Source organism: Argentina anserina, chromosome 7 (genome assembly GCF_933775445.1).
Source record: "Argentina anserina chromosome 7, drPotAnse1.1, whole genome shotgun sequence".
Classification (NCBI taxonomy): Eukaryota; Viridiplantae; Streptophyta; class Magnoliopsida; order Rosales; family Rosaceae; genus Argentina; species Argentina anserina.
Window position 1 is genome coordinate 14,119,951 of NC_065878.1, and position 21,312 is coordinate 14,141,262.

General features: G+C 38.4%; 4 protein-coding genes across 5 annotated transcripts in view; 1 reads left to right on the forward strand and 3 right to left on the reverse strand.

Moving 5' to 3' along the window:
* Nucleotides 1–740: 740 nt before the first annotated feature.
* Nucleotides 741–1,495, reverse strand: LOC126802399 (putative ripening-related protein 1). Its single transcript, XM_050530019.1, has one exon. It carries the CDS (start codon nt 1,469–1,471, stop codon nt 1,007–1,009), a length of 465 nt encoding a protein of 154 aa, XP_050385976.1. The 5' UTR covers nt 1,472–1,495; the 3' UTR covers nt 741–1,006.
* Nucleotides 1,496–8,096: 6,601 nt separating this feature from the next.
* LOC126803620 (uncharacterized) overlaps nt 8,097–21,312 on the forward strand; it is a 32,931-nt gene continuing 19,715 nt past the window's right edge. The window contains exon 1 of the mRNA XM_050531398.1: nt 8,097–8,673. Within this exon, the coding sequence (XP_050387355.1) occupies nt 8,119–8,673 (555 nt within the window). The 5' untranslated portion in view covers nt 8,097–8,118. The remainder of the gene's footprint in view (nt 8,674–21,312) is intronic.
* LOC126802396 (putative ripening-related protein 1) lies at nt 10,327–10,902 on the reverse strand. Its single transcript, XM_050530016.1, has one exon. The coding sequence runs from the start codon at nt 10,900–10,902 to the stop codon at nt 10,327–10,329; it is 576 nt and encodes a 191-aa protein (XP_050385973.1).
* Nucleotides 14,430–16,755, reverse strand: LOC126802397 (uncharacterized). Of its 2 annotated transcripts, none has more exons than XM_050530018.1 (3): nt 16,622–16,755; nt 15,620–16,484; nt 14,430–14,737 (listed from the first exon to the last, which is right to left on the reverse strand). In XM_050530018.1, exons 2-3 carry the CDS (start codon nt 15,963–15,965, stop codon nt 14,655–14,657), a joined length of 429 nt encoding a protein of 142 aa, XP_050385975.1. In that variant the 5' UTR covers nt 15,966–16,484; nt 16,622–16,755; the 3' UTR covers nt 14,430–14,654. The 2 variants fall into 2 exon arrangements, with proteins under 2 accessions (XP_050385975.1, XP_050385974.1); XM_050530017.1 differs by lacking the exon at nt 14,430–14,737 and adding an exon at nt 14,756–14,876.

The window sequence follows — 21,312 nt, forward strand, 5'->3', positions numbered from 1 at the left end:
ATAACTGTCAACATAAAATTTATGTTATTTACATCATGGAATAGTATTATCTTCTGTTTTTTTTTATCTGATAATAATATATACCAATAATATCAACAAAGGATTTCTACTTTCTTTTTCTAATACTCATCTTAAACCCAGCCAGTTTTTGATAATATAGGTAAATTGCTATTCCAAATCCATGGTACAGAACTGCAAATTGTAAAATAATATATAGATGCACAAATTGCTTGAAGTAACTGTCTATTTCTATGTCATACTCAATTATAATCTCTCAGTAGAATAGAAATACTAAACCACTCTGCAGTTGTATCTGTTATAATAAAGCAGATGGTATGTATTATTGGATAGTTTGTTTGATAAAGAATGTCGATAAAAAAATTTAGTCAAGACAATAACAAAGATCTAAATAGGCGGGATTGTAGATTGTATCACCATCTCTTTATTATTTATTGTTTGAGTCTACATGTGGTGCTGTGTTAAGTGATCTTAGTTGATTATAACACTAATAAAGAACTTCAGAATCGCATGACATGGTCATAACGCCTTGTAATTGCAGAAAATGCAGAATGACACGTGAGAAGTTCTTTGAACTTCGAATTGTCAATGAATATAACAATCTGTCTGCACCTGCATGTATATACCATTGTCATGCACCAAGCTTCTAAAACCATTGTAATTGTATATGTAATAGACTAACTGCGTTACTTACATACATGTATGATACGATGTAACTTCATTAGTCCAGTGATCATACAACAGTTTTCGGCTTATCAGCCATTCATGAACACAGAACTGAAGATTAAACTTAAAGATGGTGTGAAGTGCATATATTTTTTTTATTAAGTTACTGCCTCCATATCAGCAATTCAGTATATGAGTTCTAAAGATGCCCTTTTTATCACTTGCCAGCTTCTTCACTCTTTATTTTCGATTATGGGGAGGAAGTCACTCTATGAACTTTCTTCACTCTTATTTGTACCAAAATATATAGGCACTCACGCGATTAGGCATCAGACCAGAATACCTTCATCTCACCCCAGTCCCTGCTGTTTTCCTTAACTCCCAAGGCCTTCCAAACAGCTTTAGAGGCATCAACGATGTCATCAGCACATCCTCTTGATGAGTCACACTCATCTACAACCTTGGCTTGCACACTCCTTCCATTGCCTTCTATGGTAATGTAGTCTGAACACCGCTTCCCATTGTTGTACCATCCGGAGGACAATGCCACGATCAGGGTCTTATCGGAGTGGTATTGGCCATCACATTCAGCTGGTCCACCACCACTACCACCTGCTTCGAAGCTGTTGATTGTCAAGGTTGCCTTTGTATGAGACACCAGAGGAGCCTTTTTTCCTACTAGTTTGCGACTTGGATTGGAGGTCTGAGCTTCAGTGCTTAAACAGATTGTCAAAAGAATGATGAAGATGAAGAGAAAAGCACCTGAAGAACGATAGTGGGACTTCATATTCTTCTGAACTTGCTGATTTGGTTTTGGTTGGTCTGAAGAAGTTGGATCCTAAGTAGGCTATATATAGATTTCATGGATGCTTGAAATAGCAAGGCCTAGCAAACCTTGTATGCTTTTGGTATCATATAATCCCTGTAGAATTAATCATTCGACTGACCTCTACCACTTTATTATAAGTATACTGCCAAATTGGGTAGTAAGAGTCCATACATACAATCTGATACAGCTCATTATATCACCTCGTAGTGAACCATTTTTGTTGGTAATGATCGCAGCTGTGTAAATTAACTAAGTTGGCTTAAGAGAATTACTACTAGCTAGAAGATTTTTGAAAACAGAATCTGACGTACAGATTTTCATCAATTCAAGCTTACTCCAAAGATCCTTTAGAATCTTAAATTTAGTCTCTGATTAATTAAAATGTACAAAGGCTTAAAATGCATGAGTACTTGATCAGTAGTTTGGCTAGGAAATTCTGATTGCCAATATCAACTCTATAGATTGGATAATACGTTCTCACTTCATGACTACTTGATCAGTAACTTTGGGAACATTGTCACGACCCCAAAATTTCGAGTATGAAACTCAAATTTCGAAATCATGAAAAAATATAAAACAATCTCAATAAATCGAAATCATTTTAATGTCACAACGGATCAATACTGAATTCATAGTACAACTCAGTCAAAATGATTATTACAAATCAAATTTATAATTCAACATTATATCAAATGAAAATGTAAAAATCCTCTCAAATCCTCACCACAAGATAGAATAAAACAACTTCAAGTCTTCAGAGTTGTCCGTCGATTTCCGCTAATCCACACATGCAGAATTATCCCCTACACCATCGAATAGGTGCACTGGGATTGTAAACACAAACCCAGTAAGATTCGCAGCTCGTATGAGTAAAACAATAATATAACTCGCATAAACAATATATACGAAAATCCACAAAGCATCAATCATAAATGCACTCATGAGTCATTAGACGGCTCATCTGATTGCCTAATAATATGAAAATATATGTGCTCATGAGAAATTGGGCAAGCCCCTGTTTACCCAAATGCATTTATAATACGGGTACTCATGAGCGCTGGTACACTTCTGTTACCCCTCATGTTAGTACGCCGCTGACATTGGGCAACCACTTGCTACCCAATATCCAAAATATGGGTACTCATAAGCCGATAACCCATCTGTTACCTCTCATGCAGTACACCGGCAGACAGACTAGAGCTCTAACTGTATCGTAACTTTCGCCCGGCCAAGGCTAGGTTCTGACATGCCAACACGTCCGAAGACTGGTCCGAAGACAGGTCCACAGACCACCAAAATTTTTTTAACATAACTCAAGTCAAAACCACGTACAAACAATCATCACATGATATTGTACAAATCAATTTGACATGCTCAAATAAATAAATATCAATGCTATAATGCACTCATTCGCAAACGGAAATTACGACAGTATATAATATAGTAAACCATATATATGTACCTATTTTACCAATCATACACATACACAATCCACTATATCATATACATGTCATAGTTCATTCTTATGAATTTAGCGTAATCATGAATCTCTGCAAGGTTAGATTCGTCACTGTGTGATTTGACTCACCTTATATTCCTGAGCGTAAATTCCACGATTCCGAACTCGAATCCTTTACTTGTTGTGTCGATCACCTAGAATAGATAATAAGTGAATTTAGAATCGTTACGTAAAACCTTAAACGCCGAAACAGTAATAATATTTTACAGTTCAGCATTTTCTGGTATTTACGAAATTACTGTTCGCGTAGTTACTATTCACGTATTATTGTACAAATACATATTCATCACGTATTCATGTATGAGTACATACTATTTACGTATTGTTGTACGAGTACATAGTACTTACGTATTTTCTGTACATCCATGTACTATTCAATTGTATATACTAACTCAGTAAATAATAATTACTGATTTACCCTTCAGAAATTACTTTTACAATTACTGTACGTAATTTACATTTACCGTACATAAAATAAATTCACATATACTGTACGTAAATCACTTTTTACATTCACCATACGTAAATAAATGTTTACAAAATTACTGTTTAAATTCACTGTTCACGCGCGGCTGCATGTGGCCGCGCGTGGGGTTCACGCGCCACCTCCGACGACTGCGCGTGGCGCTCACGCGCCGCCCACAGTGACAGAACATGGGGCCCACGCGCCTACTCCAAAATTGCCGCGTAGATCGCCACCGCCGCCCCAAAACTCGTTCTTTCTTCCCCCTCAACCTCCTACGGCCTCAGGCTGCCTCCCTGCCCTCCTAAGGCGGCGGTATCCTCACCACCCCCTCAATTCAACCAAAAATTTACAACCAAGCATCACAACAATCACAATAAGCTAACCCTCACCTCGATCGGACCTTGGGACCGTCGAATCGTCGTCGGAGAAGCTCGAGATGCCGGCGGATTCGAAGTTGAGCAGCGGCGGTGCAAAACGTGAATTCGATCGCCGATCTTGTCGCATGTGGCACCGGGGCGAGGAGAGGTGATGGTGGTGTGGTCTCTGTGCCCTAGTTTCGCCGGCGACGTGCTTGGACGGCGGAAGAAGTCACGGAGCTTCGGAATGTCGCGCGGAAGCTCGCGGCGGCGAGGCGAGGTGCGTCGAGCTCGAGGATCGTTGCGGTGAGAATTCCGATTAGAACGTGTGTCGTGTCCACGAACTCGTATCGACGAGCTCTACAACTTCCATGAAGGAAGTTTTCGCAAACAAGCGACGGAGTAAAAGTCGATTCTCGCGTCGCGGAAACGTAACGTTTTTCTAATTAAAAATTCCGACAACGGTTCCGTTTTCAACTATCAACGTCGCAAAACGAACAAATGTCGTTTAATAAATTTTACACTCTCTAATAATTTCTAAAAATTCAATTTATTTGACTCCGAAAAATCGGGTTATTACAAACATGATGACAATTCCGCATTTCTGATTACTATATCAGTAGAACAGTTAATGCAGCAAATAGATCCTTTCTGACAGTTCTGCTACAGTTCTCCACCTAAAGGGCCTAAACATCACATCCTTCTGAATTTACACTAAATTTAAACATCTCTTGTCTTGTTTTTCATCTGGTGCCCCCTATTTTATTAGAATATTGTCTTGCATTTGTGCTGCTTTATGTAATGACAAGGTAAAAGTTGTTCACGGGAATATTATTGGCGATATCGACCAAGAGATAAAACAACTACTCCTCATTTAGATTAAGAAAATAAGTAGTCAATTCTGAATGATATACACGATGACATGACAGTTTTCTTTTGTTTCTAAATTCTGTTTCAACTTGTTGCAGAAATACTGACTTTGGTTGGTAATGGCTAAATATTAATAGTGCAGATAAAAATCTGATAGAAGATTCTGAGTGCTAATACAGTAATACATATTTATCAATTCTTGAACATTTCTTTCCTTATGGTGAAACATGACTTCAGTACATAGTAGCTTAGTGCAGAGGGACTAGTCATCCAATATAACAATTCTGCAAGTCTTATTCTACTACATCAGTGTGAAAATTAAAACAGCAAATAGATCCTTTCTGACAATTTTCTGGAGTGATTATCCACTGAAGAGAAGCTAAACAAGACAACCTTCAACAATTATACAAAATGTACATTTTTCTTGTTTGCTTTCATCTGAGGTGTCCCTTATTTTGTATTAAAGTGTCTTGCAATTTCGCGGCTTTATGTAACTACAAGGTAAAGATTGGCCATAGGAATATTAATGGCGATTTCATCCGACATTTAGATGAAACAAACTCAGGTTTCCTCATCTTTCCTAGAAGTGCCTACTACTACACCACACTACATTTGACATAAGCTAATATATATGTAATCAATTCTGAATGACGCACACGATGTATTGATAGTTCCTATGGTTAGCATAACCTATGTCAACTTGTGGTAGAAAAATCGACTTCGCTTGATCGTAACTATGATGCTGTAGGAAAATTCTGCTAATATTCACTAGTACTTTTGAAATATAATCGGTTACTTTTGAAACTCTGCCAACATTCAACTTCGATTTGCATCAAAGGCGGAGACACGTAGGAGCCTACTGATTCCTGTGCACCAGTAATGTAATACTCTGAATTTTCGGATTTGTTTTGTATAAATTCTTGTAAGTCATTTAACTTGGAAATTGAATAAAATCACATTTTTCGTTTTCTCGTCGATGTCAAATGAAAAGAAACCGACTTTGGAAATTTACTTCGAAAAGCGTTACATTTTCTTTAACTTGAGAGTCGACTTTTATTCCGTCGCTCGTCTCTGAAAACTTAATTCACGAAAGTTGTAGAGCTTATCGATACAAGTTCATGTACATGTCACGCACCCTAATCAGACGTCGTATGTGGAAGTTATTATCGATTGGAAGTTGTGGGATACAGTTCTCTCTCTCTCTCTCTCTTTCTCTCTGTCTCTCTGTCACAACCCTGAAATTTCAAGTATGAAACTCGAAAATCGAAGTCATGAAAACTCAAAAACAATCTCAATAATTCGAAATCAGCTTATCGTCACAACGTATCATTACCGAGTTCATAGTACAACTCAGTCAAATGGATTATTACAAAACCAATTTAAAATTCAAGCATTCTTTCAAATAAAAATGTATAATCCTCACAATCCTCACCACAAGATAAAATAAAACAACTTCGAAGTCTTCAGAGTTGTCCGTCGATTCTGCTAATCCACACCTGCAGAACTATCCCCTACACCATCGAATAGGTGCACCGGGATTGTAAACACAAACCCGGTAAGCTTTGCAGCTCGTATGAGTAAAACAACATTATAGCTCGTATATAAATACAAAAGAGAAATCACGAAATCATTCAATTATAAATGTACTCATGAGTCATTGGACAGCTCATCTGGTTGTTCAATAATACTTGAAAATATAAGTGCTCATGAGAATATCAGGTAACCCATCTGTTTACCCAAGTACATTTATAATACGGGTACTCATGAGCGCCGGGTACTCATCTGTTACCCCTCATGTAGTACGCCGCCAGACATTGGGCAACCACATGCTACCCAATATCCAAAAATGTGGGTACTCTTAAGCCGGTAACCTATCTGTTACCTCTCATGCCAGTACACCGGCAGATAGAGTAGAGTTCTAACTATATCGTAACTGTCGCCCGGCCAAGACTAGGTTCCGACATGCCAACACGTCCGAAGACAACAAAAACATTTTAACATAACTCAAGTTAAAACCACGTACAAAACAATCCTCATATGTTATTGTATAAACCAAGTAACATGCTCAAATAAATAAATATCAATGTTATAAATGAACTTATTTGAAAAACGGGGATTTGACAGTATATATCATAGCAACCCATATATATGTATCGATTTTACCAATTATACACATACACAACCCACTACATCATGTACATATCATAGTTCAATCTTTTAAAATAAGTGTAATTATAAATCTCCGCTAAGGGTAAATTCGTCACTGTGAGATTTTACTCACCTTATAATCCTTAGCGTAATTTCCATAATTCCTCAAGGGAATCCTTTACTCGTTGTGTCGAACACCTAGCATAGATAAGAAGTGAATTTAGAAGCGTTACGTAAAACCTTAAATGCCGAAACAGTAATAATGTTTTACTGTTTAGCAATTTCTGGTTTTTACGAAATTACAATTCTCGTAATTACTATTCATGTATCACTATTCAAATACGTATTGTCTATGTATTACTTTTCATATACGTACTGTTTACGTATTCATGTACTCTGAGGTACTATTCATAGTAAATACTGTCAGTAAATACAAATCATTTATTTACCTTTCAGAAATTACTTTTACAATTTATTGTACATAAATTACATTTATATTTACTGTACGTAATTTACTTTTTAAAATTACCGTACAGAAATAACTTTTTACAAAAATTACTATTTCTAAAAATACTATTCATGTGTCGCCGCACATAATCAAGCTTTAAGCCTTTTAAAATTGTTAATTTTCAAGCCGTTCATATCCTTGTTTAGTAGGAATTATAAGAAAATTTTGTGCACTATTAAGCTCAAATTCCTAGCTCCGCAACTGACTTGCATGATGGTGAAATAATTGAGAATTGTAACTAGTATTTGGGATTAGTTAAAGATTGAGGATATCTATGGGAAATCTAGGACTGAGGACAATACATCATCTTAAAAGTCAGCAGAATATCCTTGGACCTGGACTGACTATACCTTTGTTTCTGCCTAAAATGTAGTAGAAGAAATATTGATGTGGATGTCAACATAAATGATGAGATGACTAGCAACAGTTCAACAGAGGTAAGGATTAAGGAAGCACAGAAAAGCACTAAAGGCATGGATATGCAGATAGTCAGACATGCTTTTGACCCTTAAATTGATGGTATACATTGCAGTTTTGATTATCATTTACTGTGAAATCTAGAATAGCGTAGACCTTAATTTGCTCTATTTCATTGTAAGAATGAAATTTTGTCATTTTTCATACATCAGATGGAAATTTTGGGTGGGAAACTGATTCATAAATAGCCAGGCTGAGAAGCATTTACACATCAAGCATTTCCCACAATACCATACAGAAACATAGTTAGGTTGAGAGAAAATGAAGAACTTTTTCTCAAAAGGGCCAATTCTAGTCATTCTGCTCTTAACAATTTTCTTAGTTAGTGAAGCTCAGCAATGCCGTCCAAGTGGCAGAATTAGAGGCAAGAAGCCTCCTCCTGGACAATGTAACAAGGAGGATGACTCTGATTGTTGCAAAGCCGGAAAAATGTACCCAAAATACACTTGCTCACCACCAATATCTGGCAACACCAAGGCCTACCTCACTCTTAACAGCTTTGAGGCAGGTGGTGATGGCGGTGGTCCATCTGAATGTGATGGCAAGTACCACAACGACAATACTCCAGTTGTTGCATTATCCACTGGATGGTATAATGGTGGATCAAGATGCCTTAACAACATCAGAATTAACGGTAATGGGCGCAGCGTGGTGGCCATGGTGGTGGATGAGTGTGATTCTACAGAAGGTTGTGATGCAGACCATGATTACCAGCCTCCTTGTCCTAACAACATTGTCGATGCCTCAAAAGCTGTCTGGAAAGCCTTGGGTGTATCTAAAGACAATTGGGGTGGCTTAGATATTACATGGTCCGATGTCTAGTTACATTGTTGTCTGCCTAGCTAGCCTCTTGATACCATACTGTTCTTGGTTACATTGTTGTTTTCTAAATTGTTTTTTTTTTTTCCTTTGCGTCTTCTTTAGCTCTTGTGCTTTATATCCATCATCCATGTATGTATGTACGAGGATCTGTTTCAAATATATTATGCACATTATCAATGTATTATCTTCTACTTTGTTTCTGTTAGATATATCCCAATATCAAACAAGGACTTCCATTTCAACTTTCTTACTGAGATACCTAGTTATTAACAATACGGGCAAACTCTATGAGAGAACTGCATGCAATTCCCATATACATGAACTGCTTGATGATAAAAATCCCCCAGCCATGAGAAAACATTAAACAGCAATGCATTAAGAAGAAAATAAACTAGCAACACCCCTATAATAAGGCTCAAACAACTCCACCAACGAACTTAGAAAATGAAAATTCCTTGAAAGAGGTCCGAAAATTCACAATAGAAAAGATGCGAAAAGTACCTTACCTTGGTTGGTCAGAGAAGAAAATTGAAAGAGATCTGCACACGTCTTCTACAGAGCTCTCTTCATCTCCTCTGAGAAATAACTTCAAAATCTTTATGAATTTTGTATTTATTCCTATCCTTTATAAATCCTCCACATTCCAACATTTAATGAAATCCTTGCGAATTTTGAATTTTCGAGTACAAAAATATTTTAAAATCAATTAAACATATCAAGATTAATTACAATGACGTTTTAAAAATCCTAATAGAATATCAGTGGAATGTTAAAAGCTTTTAGTTGAATAGTACGTCGTATTAACAAGACAAGCGCGTGAAATGAGCATAGTATTCATAGAAAATCTAGAAATGTAAGAAAAAATAATGTGGTTGTGTATTGTATCACTAACATGAGTGATTATTCTGAGTACCTGCCACACCACGTGGCACTGTCATGTGGTGTACCTAGCCAATCATATTACGACATTGTATAATGACAAAAGTTTATTTACATATAAAAACCATCAAAAATAATCACAATAAAAAATGGACTAATAGCATTAAGGGGATACGGAACGTGAGATATGTGGCGGGTATTTATAATAATTTCTCCACTAACAAAAGGGAATTTATCAGTTCTATATTTGCAGCGGTTAGAAAGCTAGCAAAATTCATCAAGATTTGAAATGCTCAAAATATCTTGAATTGGAAAAGATACTTTAAAAAAAATGCCAGGATTGTGAAGAAGATAAGAATTTGGTGAACCTATTGGTTGGTGCTTCTTTCGCTGATAGTAGAATGCTTGTAAAATCATGGATTCTGGTATATCTTTATTAGTTAACAGAAACTTCTATAAATCTATCTTCATTGATCCAATGATTACAACAGTTTCTGATCACTAGCCATTCATAAACAAGATCTGAAGATGAAACTTAATTAAAGTTTGAACTTTGAATACAGAAGGTACGGTATGTAGCTAGCACAAATCTTATTGATTCATTCCTTCCTGTAATTGTATTTTCTTCTGATGCAATACCTGTTATTGTATTACTACGTATAGTTTAATGTAGAAGCAGCAATTATAGATTGGAATATTACTCGAGGAACTTCTTCACTGTTATTTGTATCATATAGAGGCCGAGCAATCAATCAATCAATCAATCAATCAGGCATCAGACCAGAATATCTCCATTTCACCCCAGCGGCTGTCACTTTCCTTAATTCCCAAGGCCTTCCAAACAGCTTTAGAGGCATCAACAATGTTGTGAGGGCATGGGGGCTGGTAATCATGTTCAGGATCACAACCTCTTCTGGAGTCACACTCATCAACAACCTTGGCGTTCACACTCCTTCCATTACCATGTATGGTAATGTGGTGTAAACACCTCTTTCTATTGTTGAACCATCCGGTCGACAATGCCACAACCAGGGTTTTATCCGAGTGGTATTTATGGTCACATTCTGAAGGTCCACCACCATCACCTCCTTTCTGAAAGCTGTTGAGCGTTAAGGTAGCTTTAGTATGCTTGGTCACCGGAGGTGAGCAATTGAAAGTGGTGTAGAGCTTGCCTTTTTTGCAGCACTCTGAGTGGTTCTGAGGGTTACATTGTTTCTTAGGAGGCTTTACGCCAACTACTTTGCCACTTGGTTTGCAGGTTTGAGCTTCAATGCTCAAACAGATTGTTACAAGAATGATTAAGACGACGAGAAAAGCACCGGAAGAACAAAAGTGATACTTCATGTTCCTTTGTTTCCTGCTCCTTTAGGTTGGTTTGAAGGAATTAGATCCTAAGTAAGCTATATATAGACTACGGAGTTCATGAATGCTAAGAACAGCTAGGTTGCAGGCTTAAAATTTTAATATGACATAATCCCTAAAGAATGATTACTGTTCAAGATACGGCTCCATAATGTAGCTAATAAGCATAAAGTCAAATTATACAGTAAGATTCCGTATTGGTAAAGTGTCATTGTGTGCATACAGCTCATCATTTTTGTACTCAATGATGGTCCTGTTTGCAGCTGTGTAAGAATTGCTTGGTTGATTAATACTAAGAGAATCCTTGTACAAGAGAAACTAACTAACGATTCATTAATGATAGATTACTCCAAGGATCTTTTAGAATCTGAAGAACATATATATATTCGTACTGCAAAGTCAGGAGCCTATTGAAGTTTAACCTCAGCTCCTTGTCCTTATAATTAACATTATATGTTGATGCCTAGCCCGATGGATGTCTTCAGGTCTTCGGTGTCTCCACCAATTGTCCTACACACTGCTGATGTTTCATGTTCTTTGTACTTCGGATATTTTGGTTTCGGAAGTTGGATCCTAATTAAGCTCTATAAAGAGATTATGAATGCTTGAAAAAGCTATAGGTGAAATGAAGCTACAGACAAAGAAGCCGGCTTGATATCGATTGAGTAAATAAGTATATTGATATGAGCATGATAATGTTTTTAATATGTTATCTCTTTAATTTAGTTTAGTTATTCTCTTAATAATATTTATTTAACTTAGTTTATTATTTTTAGGTACATTAGAGCAAAATAAAAAGAATATGTGTTTAAAGAAGCAAAAAGAACAATAAAACCCGAAATCAGGATTCTGCTTCTGTAAAACAATCAACTTCGACGAACCATAGCGGACAATTTATATGGAGGAAAATTATGTATAATATATTGATGAAAAACCCTATGAGTCTACTTTCCAGACCCATTAGATTTACAGCAATATCTATTTTCTAGAGAAAGTTATGATCGACTTTGTCACAACCCCGAATTTCGAATGATAAAAAAAATTCAAATTCGAAGCCATGAAAACTCTAAAAAAATCTCAAGTATATTGAAATCATTTTATAGTAACAATGTATTGAAACTGAGTTCACAGTACGACTTAGTCGACTTGAATAATCCATAACCAGTTTAAAGCTTAAGTATTATAACAAATGGAAATGTAAAATTCACTCAATCCTCACCACTAACAGAAAAAAGAAATCTTCAACAATCTTCAGAGTCGGCCCTCCAAATCTGCTAATCCCCACATGCAGAGCTATCCCCTACATCATTGAATTGGAGTTTTTTAGCCCGTATGAGTAAACCAACATTATAACATACATCGCATACAAAGGAAATATAACATATAACAATTAAAGACAAATGTACTCATGAGACACTGAACGGCCCATCTGGTTGCCCAATTGTAATACCCCGAATTTTCGGGTTGGCTTTGTATAATTCATGTAAGTTATTAAACTTGGAAATTGAATAAAAATCACATTTTTCGTTTCCTCGTCAATGTCAAACGAAACGAAACCGACATCGGAAATTTAAACTGAAAAACGTTACGTTTTCTGTGACTCGAGAGTCGACTTTTATTTTGTTACTTGTCTCTGAAAACTTCCTTCACTGAAGTTGTAGAACACATCAATACGAGTTTGTGGACATGTCACACACCTTAATCGGACGTCTTATGTGAAAGTTATGATCGACGAAAGTTGGTTTCTGAATTTAGAAAACGTATAAAAAGAGGTTTTTGGGAAACCCTAGTTTCCAAAAACAGAAACACTCTCTCTCCCTCTCCCCTGCAGTCTCTCTCTCCCTCACGACCCCGACCCCCTCTCAAAGAAATCTGCTCCGCCGATCTCACTCCTCCGGCCACTGTGGCCTTCACCGCCGGTCCCAAAGGCACCACACGGACTGCAGCTCCTACCCTTGGACGCGACACGCCGCCGCTCGCCGCATCGAAGCTCGATCGACGACTTGAAGCTTCTGCGATTCGCCGCCGTCAAAGCTCCATCTCCACCGACGCGAGCACTCATGGAAAGCTCCTCTCCACCGATCCTCACCCACTGGTTCCACCTGCAAGCAATTTGGGGCTCGAATTGTGTCGTACTTCACCCTCCGCGAAGTTGATCATCGGCATCTCAAGCTTCTCCGCCGATCTTTCGGCGGTCCAAGGGTCCGATGTAGGTACGAAAACGTCTCTCTCCGTACGATCTACATTTTTTATGTTGAATGTCTTGTGATTGGATGATGTTTCGGAGGAGGAGGTGTTGGCGTGCATACAGTTGCCTAGGGCGGCGCGTGGGAGAATTTGAGGTGGCGGATAGATGGCATTGGGAGTGAGTTTTGGGTGGTTGTGGGCAAGCCACGCGTGCGATTGGAGGTGGCGCATAAGCACCAGGCGCACCGACTGCGGGTGGCGCGTGAGCGCCACGTGCGGCTTACGGTGGCGGCGCGTGAACAGTAAATTACTAACAGTAATTTGTAAAAGTAAATTTCTGAACAGTAATTTGTAAAAGTAAATTTCTGAGTAGTAAATTGTAAAAGTAATTTTTGAACGGTAACTTGTAAAAGTATTTCTGAACAGTAATTACATGAACAGTACTTACAATGAAGAGTAATTACGTAAAAACCGTAATTTGTTGAATAGTAAACAGTATACTGATTCGGCATATGAGGTTTTACATATCGTTTCTAACCACTTTATTATGCAATTAGGTGACCGACAAAACGAGTGAGGGAATCACTCACGGTGTCGTGGGAATTACACGCAGGTAATAAGGTGAGTAAATCTCACTATGATGAGTTTATCCTTGGCGGTAACTGATATTTACATTTTATTAAAAAGATCGAAGTATGACATGTATATAATATAGTGGGTTGTGTATGTGTATAAATGGTATATACGATACATATATATGGTTGATATATTACATATTGTCACGCTCTTATTCCCAAAGTTGTGTTGTGACAACTATATATAATTTATTTGAGCAAGAGTCGCTTGATTGTAGTACAATAACATGTGTGGATTTTTATTGTACGTGGTTTTAATTTGGTTGTGTTTGACGCAGCTGTGACTTATAAGATAAGCTGACTTATACTTATTTATGAGAATAAGTTACTGATAAGTTAAGTAGCTGACTGTTTGGTAAACTGACTTATTATAAGTGACTTTTAACGGCATAAGCTTTCCAGAGTATTTGATAAACTTAAGCTAACTTATGCTTTGTATTCGTATAATGACAATTTTAGACATCAAATGATTTCAAGTTTTTTTTTTTCCAAGAATACATTTTCTCTCTTGTTTCTTTGCAAATACAATATAACTTTTTTATTTTCTCTTTTTTCTATCACTTCCCCTTATTAGTATTTTAACTTTTATTTTCTTATTGACTTCAAGTAACATTAATAAATAGATATTCTATGTTTTCTGATATTTAATAACAAAATACATTTTTCATTGACACAAATAATGTTGAAAATATCTTAACACATTCAACCAATCTCAAAACCAAATAACAAACATTTTTCATTTGCATCAAGTAATTTCAGGCTAAACACACTCATCAAACTTTGAGTAATCTCATTTATTATTGCTTCCATTTCTTGTGCATCATGACCACGCTCATTCTCCTCTACATATAAATCCATCCCCATCTCATCATCTGGTATGTTAATCATTTTGCATCTCTAACCCTTCCGACTTCATTTTTGTGTGACTTTGACTGGATACTCATGATAAATCTGTAGGAGTGCTTTGTTCCTTGTTGTCAATTCCAAACGCAGAACTTCATGAACAAAGCAAACATACATTAGTCAATAAATCAACCTATTGATCCCTCATTTCTATTTTTGTGACTTTGACTGGATACTCATGATAAATCTGTAGGAGTGCTTTGTTCCTTGTTGTCAATTTTAAAAGCAGAACTACATGAACAAAGCAAACATACATTAGACAGTGTCTTCAAACTATACAGTTCTGCATCTTTGGATTTCCAGTTAGAAGTTTTCCAAGTATAGCCATATTCAAATTTTAACATCAGTTGATGCAGAAAGAACTCAAAAGGTATTGAAATGTGAAAAAAAAAAACAGTATAAGGTTGGATGTAAAAGCTAACATCTTATTATGTGATGACAATACTAACATCTCAGTATGTAAAATTCCTTCCCTTGATGTTACTAAGTTCCTTATATTAACCAGGAACACAATCATAAACATATAGCTGAAATAAAAAACCTGAGAGCAAGAAAGTCCAAAACCAACATAAGAGGCTTCACTGAGTTTCACTTCAAAGGTTGGCTTATAACTTATAAGAAGAAAACATACTTTTTTTTTTGTAAAATCGTCCATTTTTTTTCTCTTTTCTCCAACAACTCAGATCAAACATAAATAAAAAAAGAGACTTTTGGCTGTCAATGTCTCAATGCCTTCGAGGACTAAACACAATCTAATCAAAACTAGGATAGTAACAAAGACAAGTTCAGAACAGATTGATGAACATGAAGTGTGCCAAAATCATTCACCAATTATAAACCAGCAGCAAAAGAAAGAGCTGTAAATATATATATACATATATATATATAGCATAACAAGAGAGAAAATAAAAGTATCAAATACTCCCAAGCATTTTTAGTCGTAAGTTGTTAAAAAAAAAACACAAGAAATAAACCTGAATTGAGGATGACCTCTTTAGCCCTTTGCACCTCCTGTTGTTGGTCGGAACTGGCATCAATTGACATTTGTTCAGGTCCAGGGTCCACATTCCCCCTTGGCACCTCAAAGTCATCCCCATTACTTAGCTCTCGTTCCATGTAAAACCTAAAGGCCAAATGGATAAACGGAGGATCCAGCAGCATTAATTTGAAGTCCTTGACAGTCCCCACCTTGAAGCTTAAAGACTTCGCAGCATGCTCAATCTTGGCCATAATAGCCGTTGCCGAGCACTTGGAGGTGAACATGGTCCCCGCCTTTCTCTCGCTCTCAAACAAATTAGACAAATCAAATCCAGAAGACATGGATGAGATGAACTGGAAGGCGTTGAAGAAGTTGGGCGACGACGACTTGTCGTTAGTGGCAGCAGGAGCAGTAGAACCAAACTCATCGTCGGACTTATTAGAAGAAGCAGGGGCCTAAAAGACAAGGGGCTGCGTGTACCCTTTCCGGAACCAAGGCACGCGCATGATTGCAGGGATGGTTATTCGGCGCTCAGGATCAGAGACTAACAACTTGGAGACGAGTCGCTTTGCTTATGTTGAAAACCACGGCGGGCATTCGAACTCTGCTTTGAAAAACCTTCATGTACATCTTCATCAGGTTCTCGTCTTGAAAAGGAAGGAACCCGGCCAGCAACACGAACAGAATGACTCCGCAGGACCATATATCAGCTCTGGAACCATCGTAGCCTTTCTTCCTAAGCACCTCGGCCGCCCCACGTAAGCAGGGGTGCCACACAATTCTCTACTCTCCTTTTCTCACCTTATCCAAAGCCCCAATCTTCACACCTAAATTCATTCACCTCCCCAATCTTCACACACCTAAATTACCCAGCAAAATAGGAAATTCAATTTCAGAGAAAACTGGATCTCACCCATGTATAATTTCAATCTCCGATTAAAGCCCAGAAACAAAAGGAGGAGAAATGAGAAACAAGAGAGAGAAATGAGTTGTTTACCTCTTGAGCAGATGCAGACCTCAACCACGAAAAGGAGGACTGAGAAATGGAGGCACACTAGGAGAAAGGGGGGAATTGACGAAAGGGAGATATGAGGCGGTCTGATTCGCAAGATGGAGTTCAGGCGTTTAGCTTAGGTTTTGTGTTGGTAAGCTTGTAATTTTCTGCCATCGTAAAGGGTACTCAATTGTCATTTTTAAACATTCATTAATTCGCGAAGACTGAAACGCGCTGACTTTATAATTATAAGGAAGGGTGAGTTAACTTTTGTTTATCGTCTAGAAATGACTCACGCATATGAGATAAGTCAGTTCCGTGAGACTTTACCAAACACATATTCCTCCTCATCTTATAAGCTAAGGAGCTTATAAGCCCCGCCAAACGCGACCTTTGTCGACTTATCCAAAATACAAATCGGCTCGATAACAAAGGTTACTTTCTCCCTCACCTCAATGGAGCTGTGATCAATCACATGTGACTCATCTGGTACATACTTCCTGAACATGGAAATATGGAAGACATTGTGAACATCAGACATGTTCATAGGTAAAGCTAGCCGATAGGCCAAATCTACTACCTTCTCAAGAATCTCGAAAGGCCTAACATACCTCGGAGCTAAATTTCCCTTCTTGCAAAATCTCACCACACCCCTCATAGGAGAGACTTTTAAGAACATATGGTCACCAATCTCAAACTCGACATGTCTCTCTTTAAGTATGCATAGCTCTTCTGTCTACTCTGGGCTGTTTTGATCTTATCTTGAATAATCGAGATCTTCTCCGAGGTTTCCTGAACCACCTCAAGACCCATTAGTGCTTCATCACCAACTTCGGCCCAACGAATAGGTGATCTACATGGTCTACCGTAAAGAGCTTTATAGGGTGTCATGCCGATGCTATAATGGTAACTGTTTTTGTAGGCAAACTCAATCAACCTTAGGTGATCCTCCCAACTTCCTTTAAAATCAAGAATACAAGCTCTCAACATATCCTCCATCACCTGATTTACCTTTTCCATTTGTCCATCAGTGTGAAGATGAAATGTTATACTCATATCCAAAGTAGTACCCAAAGCCTTCTGTAAACTACCCCAGAACTTCGAAGTGAAGCGTGCATATGAATCAGAAATAATAGAAACAGGTGCACCATGAAGTCTCACTATCTCATCCACATATAACTTCCCTAACACATCCAATGAGTACTTCATCGATACCGGAAGAAAATGCGCTGACTTCGACAATCGATCAACAATCACCCATATTGCGTCGTGACCCTTCTTGGACTTAGGCAGTCCTGTCACAAAGTCCATTGAAATTTGCTCCCACTTCCAAAAGGAATAGACAATGGTTTCAACATGTCAGCGGGTTGCTAAGAGGCCTTAACTTGCTGACAAGTAATGGCACTTTGATACGAACTCTGCCACGTCTTTCTTCATCTCATTCCATCAAAATTGCCTACAGAGGTCTTTATACATCTTGGTGCTCCATGGATGGACTGTATAACGAGATCGGTGTGCTGCACGAATGACCTCCTCCTTGAGATCTGTACAATCTGGAATACACAATTTTGTCCCAAACCTCAAACCTCCATCGGGTCCAACTCTCCACTCGGAAGGACATTTTTCCTCAAGTGAATCTACCACTAGATTTGCCAACCTAGCTCGTGAAAAACTATCTTGTGTCTAACCTTGAATGATCCTTGAAATTAATGTAGGCTGTACTGAGACACTACCAAGGAAGACTGTTGGTTCTCCTCCTGATTGCACAAGATCAAACTCAAATGCGGTCTCAAGCATAAGCCATACTTGAACCATCAAAGAAACTATCATACCAATTGGTTTCCTACTCAATGCATCGGCAACCACATTTGCCTTTCCAATATGATACTCCAAAGTGAAGTCATAATCCTTAAGGAGTTCCATCTGTCTCCTATGTCTCATGTTCAACTCCTTATGTGATAACATGTACTTCAAACTCGGGAGTTCCTATCGTAATGCAAATACTAGCTTGGCTCAATATTACCGAGATAATGGTATACACTTTCGTGTACGAGCTAAAGCATTATGTATGTCTGATGGAGATCATATACACTCAGGTACCGTAGTAGGTAAACTTGAGGGGGAAATATAAATCACTTTAGGCTTTGTTGATTTACTACGTGATGATTTTATTGAAAAAGATCGAAGCCGCGGTATTTATTTCGCTCAAAATTGGGTTTCTTTATCGGGTGTTTTACCTGTGGCTTCTGGGGGTATTCATGTTTTTTACCTGTGGCTTTCGGGGGTATTCATGTTTGGCATATGCCTGCTCTGACTATCAGAAAAAAGTTGAAATTTCTCACCATACAAGTAATGCCTCCAGATCTTTAAGGCAAAAACAACTGCAGCGAGTTCTAGATCGTGAGTGGGGTAGTTCTTCTCATGGACCTTTAACTGTCTAGAACCATAAGCAACCACACCTCCATGCTACATCAACACACACCTTAAGCCTTGATGAGAAGCATCGCTATAAATGACATAACCACCCTCATTAGTGGGAATTGTCAACACTGGAGTTGTAGTCAATCTAGTCTTTAGTTTGTTGAAGGCCTCCTCACATGTTTCTGTCCACACAAACTGAACATCCTTCTTGGTCAACTTGGTCAAAGGCGATGCAATACTAGAAAATCCTTCAATGAAACTCCGGTAGTAACCTGCCAACCCAAGGAAACTACGAATCTCTGTAGGAGTCTTTGGACGACTCCAACTCTTCACTGCCTCCATTTTTTATGGGTCTACTAACACGACATCCTTCGAGACCACATGACCAAGGAACTTAACTTCTTCCTTCCAAAACTCACACTTCTCAAGCTTGGCATACAACCTTGCTTCCTTTAGAGTTTGCAGCACAATTCTCAGATATACCACGTGCTCCTCTTGGGACTTAGAGTCTATCAGGATGTCATCAGCGAACACTACTACAAACTCATCCAAGTATTGGCTAAAGATTTGGTTCATCAAACTCATAAAAACGGTATGTGCATTTGTTAGACCAGAGTTGATGGTAGCCGGATCTCAGACAACAAACTCATAGTGTCCATACCTGGTCCTGAAAGGCGTCTCTGAGATATCTTCCTCTTTCACTCTGAGTTGATGGTAGCCGGATCTCAGATCAATCTTAGAGAATAATATAGCCCCTCTAAGCTGATCGAACAAGTCATCAATCCTAGGCAATGGATACATATTCTTGATGGTCACCTTATTCAATTCCCTATAGTCCACACACAACCGCAGGGAATCATCCTTCTTTTTCACGAACAACACCGGTGCACCCCAAGGTGAGACACTAGGTCTAATGAACCCAAGGTGCAATAACCCATCTATCTGCACCTTCAATTCCTTAAGTAAATTCTGCTCCATTCTATAAGGTGCCTTCGATACAGGCGTTGTACCGAGTACGTCATCGATGTAGAAATCAACAACTCTCTAAAGAGGTAAACCCGGTATCTCTTGAAATACCTCACTATACTCGGACACCACAACAATGTATGCGATAGCTACTTCCTTATCCACATACTCCACATGTTCCAAGACTCCTACTCTCATGACATTATTTGACTTGACGCAACGATAACGAAAAACTGGCTCCCCGGGACTATAGAAAAACACTACCATGTCAAAGCAATCGATCAAAGCATGTTGTGGCTTCAACCAATCAATTCCTAAGATCACATCATAGGTGTAGTCCAGAATCACTATCAAGGAAGCTGAGAATTCTCTACCTCCGATCACAATAGGACAAGCCTTGGAGATTTTCTCAAGCTCAAGAGAAACTCCAAGAGGTGAAGTGACACATAAAGAGCTTCCAAGAGATGTAGGAATCAACCCTAACACCTCAACTACCGAACTAGCAATAAAAGAGTATGATGCTCCCGTATCAAACAGTACTCTAGCAAGGTAGTCAAAAAAAGATAAGGTATCTTCCACTCCTATGTCTCGCTGACCCACCGCAAACACTCTAGCTTGGCCCGCATGTAACTGCCTCTGCTAATGTTCTTGTCTACCTTGCTGAGGTCGGGTGCAGTCTCTAGCCATATGTCCCACTTGCCCACACCTGAAATAGCCAGCCTTCCTCAGCTTTGAGCATAGTGACCCATTTCGCCGCAAACGAAACACTTTACTGATCCCAACTGCCTGACAGGTAATAGGTCCTCGGCCTCATCCAAGATCCACTTTTCGGTCCCGCAAACCCACTGCCTGAACTGATTGTCTTCCTTTTTCCTCGAGCATCCCTAGACTCTATTTCACCTCCTCGAGTCTTATTCGCCTGTTCCAAATTCAGGGCACTCTCATACATCAGCTCCTTGGTAAACAGACAGTGCTGATATGATGGTCTTGTACTCTTGCCTAAGTCCCCGTATGAACTTCTGAGCCAAGGAGGTCACACCCATTGGCTTAACAAATCGATATAACTGTGCAAAACAGGCCTTATACTCCTTAACGGTCATATCTCTCTATGCCAGATCAAGGAACTAGAGTTCTAGTTCCTCCTACACCGTAGATGGAAAGTACTTTTCTCGAAAGTACTCTTTCATCAATCCATAACATCATCCTTTAAGAAGAATGTGGATATCATCCTCTTCTCAATCTCCGAGCACATCACAATCTCAAAGTAGGTTTCCATACTCTCTATCCAATGATCCGCCACCATATGA

What these genes read in the sequence shown, in the direction of transcription:
- LOC126802399 (XM_050530019.1), bottom strand. Translation starts at nt 1,471, where the DNA reads ATGAAGTCCCACTATCGTTCTTCAGGTGCTTTTCTCTTCATCTTCATC.
- LOC126802396 (XM_050530016.1), bottom strand. Translation starts at nt 10,902, where the DNA reads ATGAAGTATCACTTTTGTTCTTCCGGTGCTTTTCTCGTCGTCTTAATC.
- LOC126802397 (XM_050530017.1), bottom strand. Translation starts at nt 15,965, where the DNA reads ATGTCTTCTGGATTTGATTTGTCTAATTTGTTTGAGAGCGAGAGAAAG. An exon ending in AGAGGTCATCCTCAATTCAG is followed by an intron (nt 14,877 to 15,619) that starts GTTTATTTCTTG and finishes TTGTTCATGTAG; the next exon opens with TTCTGCTTTTAAAATTGACA.